Below are 15,125 nucleotides of genomic sequence, written 5' to 3'. Positions count from 1 at the left end.
TCAAACACTTAAAGGTAATTATATAAGATCAAGAGCCAGATGGGTAGAAGAAGGTGAAAAACCAAGCAAATATTTCTGTAAATTAGAATCTAGAAACTATGCGAGTAAACAAATTCCAAAATTAATACTAAATGACGGTACAAACCAGTCGGAAATCTTGAACCACACGAAAACTTTCTATGAGACATTATCTATGAAAAGGGATATCATAGACAAATGTGATATTCACAAACTCCTAGAACCATATGGAATAACTAAACTGACAGATGATGAGTCATATAGCCTAGAAGGTAAAATAAAATACTCTGAAGTTTTGAAATTCCTTAAGCATATGAAAAATGACAAAAGTCCTGGACCAGATGGCTTTACAGCTAAATTTTTCAATTTTTTTGGTCTGATCTGGGGTACTTTATTACAATATACAATTATGAACTGTTTAGCAGATAGACATCACAAATACTTATCATTTCCATTAGTGGAACTCTTCAAATTAAAGGCGCGTAAAGTCCTGCTACCGGGACAACATAATGTAAACACATTACTTAGGCATACATAATATGAATTATGGTATCGAATACATATTATAACCGACTGCAAACCACAACACTGATTAAAATTCTAAAGTCAAATTTAGGAATTGATTATTCTTACAAGAAAACAGACGAACTTATTAAACTATGTGAGGAAGAGAAGCTACTAAATTTGCCAAATCTGACGGATATAAAGTGTCAATCGCAAGAAGAACTGTGAAGGGAAAAACCTATATGCACATCCAACACAAGAACTTTTCTTGTAATTAATGTGATGAATATGTTTTTAAAGTTATTCTGTCAGACTATGAAGACATTCTATTTTATCATACAATTAGGACAGGTTCATATGACATGGACTTTGTAATCGTGCACGTACACCCCACTCCCCCCCCCCTCCCCACCCCGTCAATTTCCATATTTTAGAACAAGTTATATACATGTATATGCCAAACTGCATTTTTTAAAGACGTTTATAACACTAATTAACACACCTAATGCGTTTCCAAACTGCATCTAAGCTAATTTGAAAATTACAAAATATTGATGGACTTGGGTGTCCAGAGAACATCGTTGTTTGGAATTTTTAAAATAGGTGTGGTGGAGTTTTAAAAACATGTAACATCTTTAATAAGATAGTGTTAGAATATTTGAAAAATGCAGTTTGACTAATGGTAATTTTATTTAAAAATACACCATGTATTTTAACTTTTAAAAAAGGGGGGGGGGGTGCTATGACCGGTTTATGTCCCAGTAATCTCGCACTTGCTCGCGAGATTTGAGCATTTTCTTACCAATGACGCACAAGAGTCATCAAAGCGCGATAACTCCAACGAGCTGGTAATGAGAAGTATTATCAGGTCTTCGTAGGGTTATCACCGGAGGGCGCCGATGCCTGATAATTTGTGATGTCTCCCTGCTAAACAGTCCATAATAGTTTTATTATCCTCAAGAAAATAAACGTTAAAAAAACTTCACACACTTATTGACTTGTACCATACTTCATTATTTTATTTTATTTTTTATATCTAAAACGTCAACAAATTCGAAACAACTTTCTCTGCAGACAATTCTTATAACTTTTCAATAGTTTTCGAGTGGTGAAACCAATGTTACCCTCAACTACATGCACTATTTTGTTTTACACTCAATGTGATTGTCATACATTTATTAGATGTAAAGCAAAACACTGAGGTTAGAGAAAATTACACGAGAGAAAGCTTTCAATTGTGACGTCACAGCAGAATGACGCAAAAACATAACGTCAAACGTAAACATTTCGTAACGTATTTTAAAACAAAAACGTAAACATCAAGTGAAATGCAAAATTGCATTCGAATGGGAATATTTTTCTTCTCAATTGTTATTTGTGACCTTTACTGTTAACACTGAAGTTATTGATTAAGGATCGCTTTCTCGCTTGTGCCATTAGAAGTTATCTTCTAAAGGGATACAACACAGTTGTCACCCTGTGCGTGAGGGAGACATCACGAATTGTCTCCCTCCACGTGACCAGCCTTCGACCAATGAAATTGACTGTATTTTTCTGAAGGATAATAAGAGCAATTAATAACTCATATGAAGTGGGCGAGTTTTCAAATATCAATAAGCTGGGAATAATTACATGTATCCCAAAACCAGAAAAAGATAGACAGTACTTAAAAGGAACTGGCGTCCAATCACTCTACTATCAATACTACACAAAGTTGCATCTGGCTGTATTGCAGAGAGAATAAAAATATTTCTCAAAAAAAAAAAAAAAATTATAGACAATGATCAAACAGGATTTTTGAAAGGTAGATTTATTGGAGAGAATATACGCCTTGTCTATGATATATAGAGGATATCTATACTGCGTGTTTTGATATTTAGTTTATCCAATTTGTTTTGGATCCGTGGCTCAGACGTCGTGATTTATCAGTCTTCCTTACGTGGGGAAAAATAGTGCGCATATACATGTAATCCTTTCATATACAGTGCAAAAGGGCACTTTTATAAAAGAAATCATGGATGAAAATTGTTTTAGAAGGGGTTATAGTTTATAATTAATAATGGTTTTGCCATTCCAACAAAATAACAACTATTGAGCGAGTATTTATTGTTTGACGTAGGCCTGACCTTCTGATAAAAGTTTGATGTCGGCGTCTTTTTGAAATAAACAGGTGTAGGCTAACAATGATCAAGTAAAGTAATATTTTAATGCAGCGTTATTAGAATGTTCAACATTTTACAATGAAAAGTAGAAGTGTTTGTGCATTTGGATTTTATTCACGTGGTTTCTTTGGATCTGAGGGCGAGAGGAAATCCTGAGGCACTTTAAGCCTAGTAAGTAAAGCTGTTGAAATTTTAGCACATTCGATATGGCTCCGGAGAAAAGAGACTGTGGTTGTGAATACTTGGTACCGCAGCATATCGAGGTACTTTCGATTAGACTTGTCCAGTAGGCGGTTGATTCCTTGTCGATGATAATAGTGTGGACATCTTTTTGTTTTCTGGTGGTAATTTTTGAGTAGGCCTAGTTATTGATCGAGTTGACATTTTTATGGCCGGTAACTTGCATTAGGCCTATATGTCAGTGGGGGCAATACCATTTTAATTTTGCTATAAAAGAAATTCTAAATAAATACAGAATAACAAGTTATACGCTTTATTTCATATGTCGATATGCATAAACACACAAGCGGGGACAGTGTCAAAAGTAGTTCGGACCGGAAGTGTTTTATCAAACGGGCGTATGATAAAGCTAATGCTTTATCTCACTTGCAATATACACCACACGTATGAGATAATATGAAGTATAGAGAGTGCAAAAATATTGCAGAACCTAATGCTAATTGATTTCGAAAAAGCCTTTGACACAATATCATGGAACTTTATTATTCAAGCGTTAAGTTTCTTTAACTTTGGTAGTTCAATTTAGAACTGGATCAAATGTTTTTACAATAATATATCATCATGTGTAATCCAAAATGGTATCACTTCAAAATAGTTCCATCCTCAAAGAGGCTGTAGGCAAGGAAACACAATCTCGCCATATCTATTTTTACTTTTTGCAGAAATCCTAGGCATTCTAATTCGAAATGATAAAGAAATTAAAGGTATAGTAATTGATGGTGAAGAATATAAAATTTCACAATACGCAGATGATACGTCTTTAATGTGTGATGGCTCACCTACATCTCTAGATGGTATATTATGAGTTCTATATAAATACGCACAAATATCAGGGTTAAAAATCATTGTAAGTAACACCAAGTTGATTTGGATAGGTAGTAAAAAGTTTTCAAGAGATGTTTATCATCACTCAAGATGGAAATTTGAATGGAACCAAACCTCATTTGAACTCTTAGGAATAACATTCTCTATAAACCTTGACGAAATGATAAATATGAATTACAACAAAAAGCTAGAAAACATACACAAAATACTTGTTCAATGGAAAGCAAGAAAATTAACCCCAATTGGCAAAATTGCTGGCATCAAAACACTAATTGTGCCAAAAATGAACCATTTGATATTAACTCTATCAAACCCTTTTGATGAATTTATCAAGAAATTTGAAAAAAAATATAATTGAATTTCTCTGGGATGGTAAAAAAGAGAAAATAAAAAGGAATACAATTATACAAGATTACAAAGATGGTGGTTAAAAAATGATAGATTACACCAACTAGATGGATCAAAGGATTAATCACAGCTCATAATTCTAAATGGAAAATGGTTTTGTTTTTGTTTTTTATCAATATTTTTTTTATAAACCTTCATATTCACAATATTTTTACAAAAGCAAACAATAGCATATACATACATGTACATATATACGCATACATATACACCCACATGTACATACAGACATAAATACATATATATGTACACATATTAGATTATTTTCAGTTAACGTAGTTCCACACTCCTGTGACGTCATAAGATTGTGCAAAGTCAATAATTTAATGACTGGAACATAAATTTTGTTGGAGTCTTTTTCAATAGTTATTGTAAAAAATCTTGTTAGCCATAAAATATTTCAAAAATCTTAGTTATATTTGAATAGTCAATGATGCGTTTCAAAATATTGACTCCAAGGACAATAACTCTGTTTTCATTAAATTATTTATCAAGTCCATCATGCAATAGATTTCCTATATTTTTCACAAACATTTTACCAAGGTGATAAGGAATTATTATCTGTGTCTTTTCATGAAATTAAATAAAATTTTAATCCATGAGTGGTTTTAAATAGCTGAGTTATATGGTGCCAGACTTAGGGTGTTTGGGGGGGGTATACATACTCTGGAAGCTATAGATTTGAAATTATTAAGGAAAGGTATGGATTTTTTTTCATAAATAACTATAACAGATGTACATCTACTAATATAAACAGAAAAAATGATATGTAAACCATGCTATAAGGAAATTGTGTCCATATTTGTTTGCTTTTTAACATTTTGGAGAATAAGGCTAATTCAATAATTTTGCACTTATTATACTAAAACGTGATGAACATATTGAAAATGACATGTGTTTTAGTTATTGACATGTTTCCTGATAAATAAATGCAAATTAAAATTTTTGTTGTTGTTTTTATTTTAAAATAACAACAGATAACTGTTTCCAATGAATTTCATAAAAATCTACATAGGGGTACATTACTTCAGTAGTGTCTGTAATGAAAATAAATCTGGAAATCCTTAACTAATTTGCCTTTTCTCATTACTCTGCATGTTAATCTATTGATTCCAAACAAAAAAATGCTACCCAAACTCCAAAAATCCAGGATTAAGGACCCACCTTAAATAAATGATGTATATATTTATATGAAAGTTTTGGGCGGTTTTTTTTTATAGAAGAAAAGACAGGTTAGAGATAAGAGTTTGAAAGGAAGGAAGAAAGTCATTTAAAGAGATGCAACACATGGAGAGAAACAGGGCTTTTCATAACTTATGATGAATGCTCAATTTTTTGTAAGGCGTTTTTCAAACATTTGTTAAATTCGTTGTACTTACATTTTGTCAGTAAAATAAATTTTTCAACATATAATCGACTAATTACATACTTTTTTAGGGTCTCAAAGCTCAACCTCTTTGAAGGGGTGAACTTGTTTGTATAAATATAGTATTTAATTATTAAAATTATAAGATTTTCCAGACTGTGTAATTTAACATTATTCAATTTACCAAACAAAATTGAATTTTTGCTTGTGTTTATATCAATATCTAATGTAGACTTTAACCAATGTTCTACCTCAAACCAAATATCTTTTATCAAATAACATTCTGAAAATCTCTGGCAATTGATTGCAGTAAGAGCATAGTGTAGAGTCTTTGATACCACATATATTCAGGTAGTAGTTTGTAGCAGATAATCTGTGAAGCATTTGGAATTGAAACCACTGCAATTTTGTTTCTGCAGTTGTTTTAAAAGGAAGCATATAAATAGTATCCCATTTTTTTTCTGCTAAAGTTGATACCATTTTCAATCCATTTATTTTCAGAAGTTGGATATTTCTTTTTCTTTGAAATAAGGACATTATACATAGCTTGGCAACCTTTCTTAGATGTGAATATTAGTTCAATAGTAGAGGGATATCTGATATTGTAATCTTTTAAAATAATCTGATTGTTCTGTTGTATATATTTCTTTATTATATAGCTAATAAATAGTCTGTTATAAAATCTGTGTAAAATCTAGAGAATATTAGCGTTCAATATCCTGAGAATTTATTGAACGCTAACTTTGCATTGTGTAAATTGTATGCGCCCGAAACATTCCGAGTATGAACGTTCAATATTGACGTTACCGTAACGACGTAAACAAGCCAAAATGGCAGATGACGGTCCTCTGAATCTGACAGAGCCGGTATTTGATATTTACTCAAACAAAATGTTTTACTGTACATAAATTATGATGTCCCCATTTACAAAATCAGTTTGCTTCATGCATTAATGACGGGTTAAATATTGAACGTTAAGAAATGTATGCTGTTATTGCACACCTTCACCTTAGATGCCCATATTGATGAATTCTCGTATATTTTGGAGTAGTTTGAGTGAAAAGGGATATAATTTAACAACTAAATACTTTAGCTATATAATAAAAGGGTTATTGTACTTATATAGGTGAATATTGGCACTCGTTGGATGTCAAAATGCACTCGCAAGCTCGTGTATTTTGACAGCCAACTCGTGCCAATATTCACCAATATAAGTTCAATAACCCTATATTATTGCTGTAACAAGACCTGAAAACTGGAGGAAGTTTATTTTTCCTGTAGACATCTCTTTAAATTCTGTAAATGACATCAATGAATTGCCCATATTACATAGGTCACCAATGTGTATTATATTATCCTTCGAGAACTCTTTACAGGGTATTTGTAATGCATCAATTTTTAGATCTGGGTTATACCACAGATGATCACATGCAATATTTTGACGATTATATTTGTCTGCATTACTTATATCAATCCAGCTTTGCAGAGTATCGATCCAAAATTTGTTACTTGTTTTGTGTTTTAACAGTAATTTGAGCCAAAGTTCAGAACGCCTGAAATTGAAATTCCAAACTCAGTTTCAAACAACATTTTCCATTTAGAATTATGAGCTGTGATTAATTTTCTGATCCAACTAGATTTAAGTGCAATCTATCATTTTTAAGCCACCATCTTTGTAATCTTGTATAATTATTTTCTCTTTTTTACCATCCCAGAGAAATTCAAATAGTTTTTTTCAAATTTCTTAATAAATTCATCAGAAGGGTTACGTAGAGTTAATATCAAATGGTTCATTTTTGGCACAATTAGTGTTTTGATGCCAGCAATTTTGCCAATTGGGGTTAATTTTCTTGCTTTCCATTGAACAAGTATTTTGTGTATGTTTTCTAGCTTTTTGTTGTAATTCATATTTATCATTTCGTCAAGGTTTATAGAGAATTTTATTCCTAAGAGTTCAAATGAGGTTTGGTTCCATTCAAATTTCCATCTTAAGTGATGATAAACATCTCTTGAAAACTTTTTACTACCTATCCAAATCAACTTGGTTTTACTTATATTGATTCTTAACCCTGAAATTTGTGCATATCTATCTAAAACTCTTAGTATAGCATCTAGAGATGTAGGTGAGCCATCCCACATTAAAGACGTATCATCTGCGTATTGTGAAATTTTATATTCTTCCCCATCGATTACTATACCTTTAATTTCTTTATCATTTCGAATCAGAATGCCTAGGATTTCTGCAAAAAGTAAAAATAGATATGGCGAGATTGTGTTTCCTTGCCTACAGCCTCTTTGAGGATGGAACTATTTTGAAGTGATACCATTTTGGATTACACATGATGATATATTATTGTAAAAACATTTGATCCAGTTCTTAATTGAACTGCCAAAGTTAAAGAAACTTAATGTCTGGAAAATGAAGTCCCATGATATTGTGTCAATGGCTTTTTCGAAATCAATTAGCATTAGAAATCCTGGAATATTTTTGCACTCTGTATACTTCATAATATCATAGACAAGGCGTATATTCCCTCCAATACATCTACCTTTCAAAAATCCTGTTTGATCTTTGTCTATAATTTTATTGAGAAATATTTTTATTATTTCAACAATACAGCCAGATGCAATTTTGTATAGTACTGATAGTAGAGTGATTGGATGCCAGGTTTTTTAAGTACTGTCTATCTTTATCTGGTTTTGGGATACATGTAATTATTCCCAACTTATTGATATTTGAAAACTCGCCCACTTCATATGAGTTATTAATTGCTCTTGTAATAAAGTGACCTAGATCAGACCAAAAAAAAATTTGAAAAATTCAGCTGTGAAGCCATCTGGTCAAGGACTTTTGTCATTTTTCATATGCTTAAGGAATTTCAAAACTTCAGAGTATTTTATTTTACCATCTAGACTATAGGACTCATCATCTGTCAGTATAGTTATTTCATATGGTTCTAGGAGTTTGTGAATATCACATTTGTCTATGATATCCCTTTTCATGCATAATGTCTCATAGAAAGTTTTCGTGTGGTTCAAGATTTCCGACTGGTTTGTTATGACTGTACCATCATTTAGTATTAATTTTGGAATTTGTTTACTCACATAGTTTCTAGATTCTAATTTACAGAAATATTTGCTTGGTTTTTCACCTTCCTCTATCCATCCTGCTCTTGATCTTAAATAATTACCTTTAAGTGTTTGAGCTCTAATTTCTTCCATATTTTTTATTTTTCCTCTAAAACTTTCAATGATTCTTCATCAAAATTTTCTTCGAAAAGTTTTATTTCATTTTCTAAATTATTTTGTGTTTCCTTTTGTTTTTTTTTCTCTTATATATACTATAAGAGATTTTCCTCTAATATTCATTAGTAGTGTGTCTAAAAATAAGTGGTCAGGAACCTGAAATTCTATTTCAGCATCATTCACCTCATTTACATTTTCCAATTGGTAGACAAGGGCCGCATATTGCATTTTTGTTTCCGTAATTTTAAATTTTAATGAATTTACATATTCTATGTCTTTTAAAAGGGAGTTGTTAAATTTCCAGAACCCCTTTCCGTGTTCAAAGTCTGTTAATTTTAAGGTCAAGACTACTGGAGTGTGATCAGATCTGTAACTGGTTTCAGGGTCAACTGCATGTATAAAAGGAGTTAAGGATTCCGATATGAGGAAAAAGTCAAGTCTGGCTTGCTTAATGGAATTTCTTTTTCTCCAAGTGTATTTTAATTTGTCAGGATTTAAGACACGAAAAATGTCACATAAATTTTGATTCTCCATAAGATGGATAAGTTCCATACGGGCTTTGGGGTTGTTTAAGTTTTGTAGTTCCTTGTATCTAATTTTTTATCCATCACTAAGTTGATGTCTCCTGCCATAATGATGTTCTGATCATTCGATAATGGTTCTAGTTTTTTTTAAATAGGTTACAGTAGAATTGGGGTTGATCCGCATTTGGGCCATAGACATTTATTAATGTAAATTGTTTTTCTTCAATTATGATTTCTGCAATTATGAAGTTTCCTTCATTGTCTATCACTGTGTTTTTTATTTGAAATTCAAAATTATTTTTGAATAGGATTTGAACACCCCGAGAGTTTGATTGATATGAATTCAATATTCCTTTATATCCCCACTGTGAAAGTATAATTCTCTCTTCATCTTTTGTAAAATGTGTGTCTTGCAGGAAATAAATATTGAATTTTTATTTGTGAAAATAATTCAGAACATCTCTGCGTTTCTGATAGTCACCAAGACCCTGACAATTCACAGTTACAATTTTTAGATATTCATGATAATTTTTGAGTGTTTTATCCATAATCAGTAATGTAAAAATTTGCAACATTCATCATAAGAGAAAAAAAAGAGGGAAAGAAGAATAGAAAGGGAAGAGAACATAATGTAGATACTTTTGACAGGAACAACTGATTCCAAAAGTGCCAGTGAGTAGTCATAGGAATATGTCACTGGGTTTTAAAAAAAATCCATACTTTTTATAATAAACATCTTTTCCTAATAAAAGGTTGTATATTAATTTCTTTAGAGTAGCAGATCTGTATATTTTCATGGGTTTTCAAAGCTCAAAGAAACGAACATGTTTTTATAAACGTAAATGGTAATAGTCTAAATTTATTAAATGTTGTATGATCTTGTTAAGTAGTTTGCGAGATAAATTTGAAACTTTATTATCAGGATCCAAGAAAACACACAACTCTGTCATCTACTCTAGATACATCGAGCATGGTATCATTTAATCCTATAGATAGTGTATTGTAATGCTAAAATTAAAACAATTGTTGTTTTCATACCGTAAACTGCTGGGTAGTAACCGGAAATACATGGCGCAGTGTAAATGGAAAAAACCATACACAGTTGACAAAAACAGATCCGGGATATCAGATCGTCAGATGTGATAATAATAATTTGTATAGTACTGACAAGAAAAAAATATCTGGTAAACCAGATCGTCAGATATAATTACTGGCTAATAATAATTTAGATAAAACGACATAATACTTATTGTTAAGTATAATAAATTCACATTGTGTCTAACCACTAATTTGTGAATAATTAAATCAGGATACAATGAATTGCATGTATATGTATAAATCAGAGAATATGTATCTGTATATACTATACTGTACTAAATAATGTACTCGGTACAAAGCAAATGTTTTATAAAGATAGAACAGTCGATATGCGTATCACTATGCATTTCAACAAGAGTGATTGATCAAACAGGAGCTAAGCGATTATTTTACGCTTGCTACTGCGCTCATTCCCACCTCCAGAATATGTCGAAATCGACGGGCACCGATTTTACCACTAAACCAACGAGAAACCACTACTACACAATTTGAGACATTTTGGCCCTTCAATTCTTGCAGTAAGGCTCGGCCAGCGCCGTGTTCTCCGTCATCATCACTTCCTTCGTGCATCACTCCGTCTGCGTTTGTGAATATGTATGCATATATATTGTGCGTTGCACTTGAAACTTTGGGAATCCTGAAAATATCTCTAAGGGCTTGATTTACCTGCTTTACAGATGATACCTTAGTAGCATGCGATGTAAAACGATTCCCATTGTACTTAAGCTTTGAGTTTAGGAATTTTGTCCATGATCTTCTCCTTTTGGTAAATGTCTTGAAACTGTACAAATACAGGTCTGGGAAACCTTCTTTTAGCTTTCGGATCACCCTGTCTGTACACCTTAACGATACCGACTTCGCCGATTTCTTCATCCGACATTTCCAAGTGTTGTTGTAGCGAGGATGATAGTAACGGAAATGAATGATGATAGTAATGTAAGAACTTTCGCTACTATCATTCTCGCTGTTTTTTCAACGACGAATTTTCTGTTCATATGAGCCGTATAAAAGATAAAATAACACCTGATCGTAATTGTTGCTAGTGTATGATATTTCTTACCTACATATCATTCGCAAATAAACAATACAAATAGATATAATAAGTAAACGTGGTCTTTCCGGAATTTCCTTCCGCCATCTTGGGATGATAGTAACGATCGTTACTAACTATCATCAGTTTAATACCAGTGGTATTGCTTATAGGAGATTGATCACTGTTCGTTATCTTCACCTTTCATTCATGTTTTTAACACATTTTTATTACTCGTGTAAAAAGTTTTATTCATCAGGGATTTAAATCTGTATCATAAGATTCGAGACTACTGTTCTATATAACTTCCAGAATGCCGCACTATGGTACCCAAGCATGCACTTTAGCTGCAAAAACACTAACGTACATTGCTATCGCCCGTGGGCACTAGCAAATATCATAGGTAAAGTTACATAGGTAGGACTTTTATCAGACGTAGAGGTAGGCCTATAGATCTAATGAATTATTCATTGAGATAGTTTTAGAGGGCGAGTGACTGTAATCGGTTTGAAATGAAAGTAGCTATCAGACGTATTGTCAGATCTACTTCACAACCTATAAATGAAACATTATTATCTGCAACACCAAGAGGCAAACGTGTGTAATTTTTACGAGTAGTATAATTTTATCAACTTACATGCTTAAACAACATGGATTAAAAATATATTTCTCTATGACCTTTTGACCTAGCAAAACATATACAAAGGCAAAGTGACCAGAGCTAAAATGCTGGATAATTCATAGAGAAGAAATAACGGAAATTGAATGTTGTATATTTGTTTTCATGTATAATGGTAGTCATTGTGCATTGATGAAGTGACTTTTTTTAAAGGATCCGAAACAGGGACATGTGAGTAAAGTTGGTTGGCGGGGATTTTTACTTTCACTTTTAAGAACGCGGTAAGCTGACCACAGGGCATTTATGCTTGTTAGATGATGTGTGTGTTTGTGTACATGTGTGGACGTGGATGTCATTTCAAAGATTTCATTTGATTTAAGAGGCTGAGCAAAGGCAAAAAGAAAAAGTTTCCTGAGTATAGAATCTGATGAGGATGAACAGGCAAGTCTTATATATCATTATGTATTATTATCATTTTTAGTTTACATTTACAGAAGGTAAGATGTCAAACAATTGGATACCTAACTCTCTCTCTCTCTCTCTCTCTCTCTGTGTGTGTGTGTGTTTGTGTGTGTTTGTGTGTGAAATGCATGTTTGAATTTGTTTGTTGGTGGGGGGGGGGGGGTGTTGTTTGATGTATTTAAGGAGACTCAGTTTGAGTTGATGTTGGCAGAAAATGGAAATTGGCATGTGATTACCAGTGATTCAAAAAAATTTTGGTTAGAAGTTGAGAATTGTGTAGAATGTCAGTTTTGTGTATTCCTCAAAAATCTCTACTGGGGCCCTAATGTTGTTGGGCAGATATGTGAATTGGCACTCAGTTGGTTCAATTACACCGATCTTCATTGTACAAGGTTTGTTTCGCTATTTCAATGAAAATGCATTGAAATTATTATTATTACAAATTCACAGGTTCCGTTGAGCCGAGATGCTAAATGCAGACGACATTGTTCACCCGCTTAACATATTTACAGTGATTCGGTAACACATATGCTTCATAACTCTCAAATGCATTCTATCACACGATTAAAGAATATAGAATATAATAAAAAAAATCTTACTTCCCGAAAGGTACCAGGAGTGATCATGAGCCTATAGATGAAATATCCTGGGATGAAACTTAGCGACGACATCACTATAATCCAGCCAATGGAAATCGCCCAAGATGGGTAGGTATATTGTGCATACGGCTGTGGCACGTGACTAATCAACGACATGATGAAAAGGAACTGTAGATAGACAAACTTGGTTATTTAGACAGCAGTAAAATCTGACACACACACACACACACACACGTATATCACTAAAATGTTCAACAACAGGAACAATATCACCCTAAACTGTTTTACTGGTTGTTTTGGAATCAAGATAAATTGTTCTTTGATAGTGATACGATTAGTCAGAATAGCAAAGAATCAGCTATCATTCCTAGCAATTGTAAACACAGCTAGTGATCAGAGATGAACTTTAACACCTTCAATACACCTAGCTGCAGAACTGTAGCTCTCTTAAAAAAAAAATATTTTGACGGAACAGAGAGCTACAGTTCCACTCCTAATAAAAACCTTCGATTTACGGCGCACAAAAAGTTGCGCACGGTTGAGGCCTGATATCATTGTATTCTTGTGTTGCTGTCTCATAAATTTAATATAAAAAAATTCTTAACATATTTTCCTACTATAGTTGTGTCCAAACATACCTTCAAATATTCATTAAAGCCCCATACGACCCGAAAACTCCCAGCTTCAAATAATTTTGTTTGTTGACGTAGCCATGTTAGGTAGCCGGGTCAATTCGAACCCTGTTGTTGTTGGTACATGTATATATTCATAAAATTCGTTATAAGTTATATGTTCGCTCTTCATTTATTATCAACACGAATAATTTATAGAAATTAAAAAATAAAGTTTTTCTAAAGGTAAAATAAGCTCTTGATTAATGATAATGTTACAAAAGTCCTTAACACTCGTGTGAAAGAGATGGAGACCGGACCAGACTAATGAAAGCCGCATTGCCGTGAGTTTAGCTATTTGAATAATTATTACTTAAAGGAACTGGATTTAAAACATTTAGCTAAAATATTTTTGGGGATATTAGTTCACATCTAGACGTTATTGTGCAAGTATGGAAATGAACCGGGGTTCGAATTGACCCGTTTACCTAACATGGCTACGTCAACACACGAATTCATTTGAAGCTGGAAGTTTACGGGTCGTATGGGGCTTTAATGAATATTTGAAGGTATGTTTGGACACAACTATAGTAGGAAAATATGTTAAGAATTTTTTTATATTAAATTTATGAGACAGCAACACAAGAATACAACGATATCAGGCCTCAACCGTGCGCAGCTTTTTGTGCACCGTAAATCGAAGGTTTTTATTAGGGGGTGGAACTGTAGCTCTCTGTTCCGTCAAAATATTTTTTCAGAGAGCTACAGTTCTGCAGCTACAATACACCCAGAACCCATACGTCGTACAGGTTTTCACACGTCATTTCCTCTGGTGAACTAAAATATGCATGCTATTATTTCTGAAAGCGCTCTTTAGCGTGGTTGTTTACTCAAGAAACCTATATATCAAATCAAAATGGAGTACATGTATGCAACCTCTCCGAGAAAAGTGTGAAAAATTCGGTTGAAAACTACCCACTTTGTGAAATTTGCATGTATGAACATGATGTATTTTGAACATTTTTTATCAATAAGGATATTCTTAAACTCTGTTATGGGTTTAGTTATTGACAGAGTAAAAATAATTTATTTCCGTGTTTTAAAATACATCATTTTGTATATAACCACATAGCGTTACGTAATAACATGATGTGACTTGTGGGTGCTAACTTTAAAATATTTCTGTAAATGAGTCATTTGAAAATGGAGGCACCAAAATTATGCTAGGAATGGACTCGCGTCATCAAATTACCCTAGAAATAAGATTAGTTGAAATCCGACAACTTTGATGTTTTAACGTATTTGGCAGCCACTTTGAAGTGGAGACCATTATGAAAATGTTGAAAAGTGGTTACACTCCTCTTTATAACCCCTTATCAGTCACAAAGTTTGAATTGAATCTGTTGAAGCACTTTC

At 32.8% G+C, this 15,125-nt stretch overlaps 1 protein-coding gene across 1 annotated transcript in view; it reads right to left on the bottom strand.

The window, feature by feature from the left end:
* The window catches only part of LOC125664643 (sodium-dependent serotonin transporter-like), a 161,099-nt gene that overhangs the window by 66,443 nt on the left and 79,531 nt on the right, over positions 1–15,125 (bottom strand). The window contains exon 12 of the mRNA XM_048897486.2: positions 13,099–13,266. Within this exon, the coding sequence (XP_048753443.1) occupies positions 13,099–13,266 (168 nt within the window). The remainder of the gene's footprint in view (positions 1–13,098; positions 13,267–15,125) is intronic.

Source organism: Ostrea edulis, chromosome 1 (assembly GCF_947568905.1).
Source record: "Ostrea edulis chromosome 1, xbOstEdul1.1, whole genome shotgun sequence".
Lineage (NCBI taxonomy): Eukaryota > Metazoa > Mollusca > Bivalvia > Ostreida > Ostreidae > Ostrea > Ostrea edulis.
The sequence above is the reverse complement of the archived record's forward strand: the minus strand, read 5'-3'. Positions and strand labels throughout refer to the sequence as shown.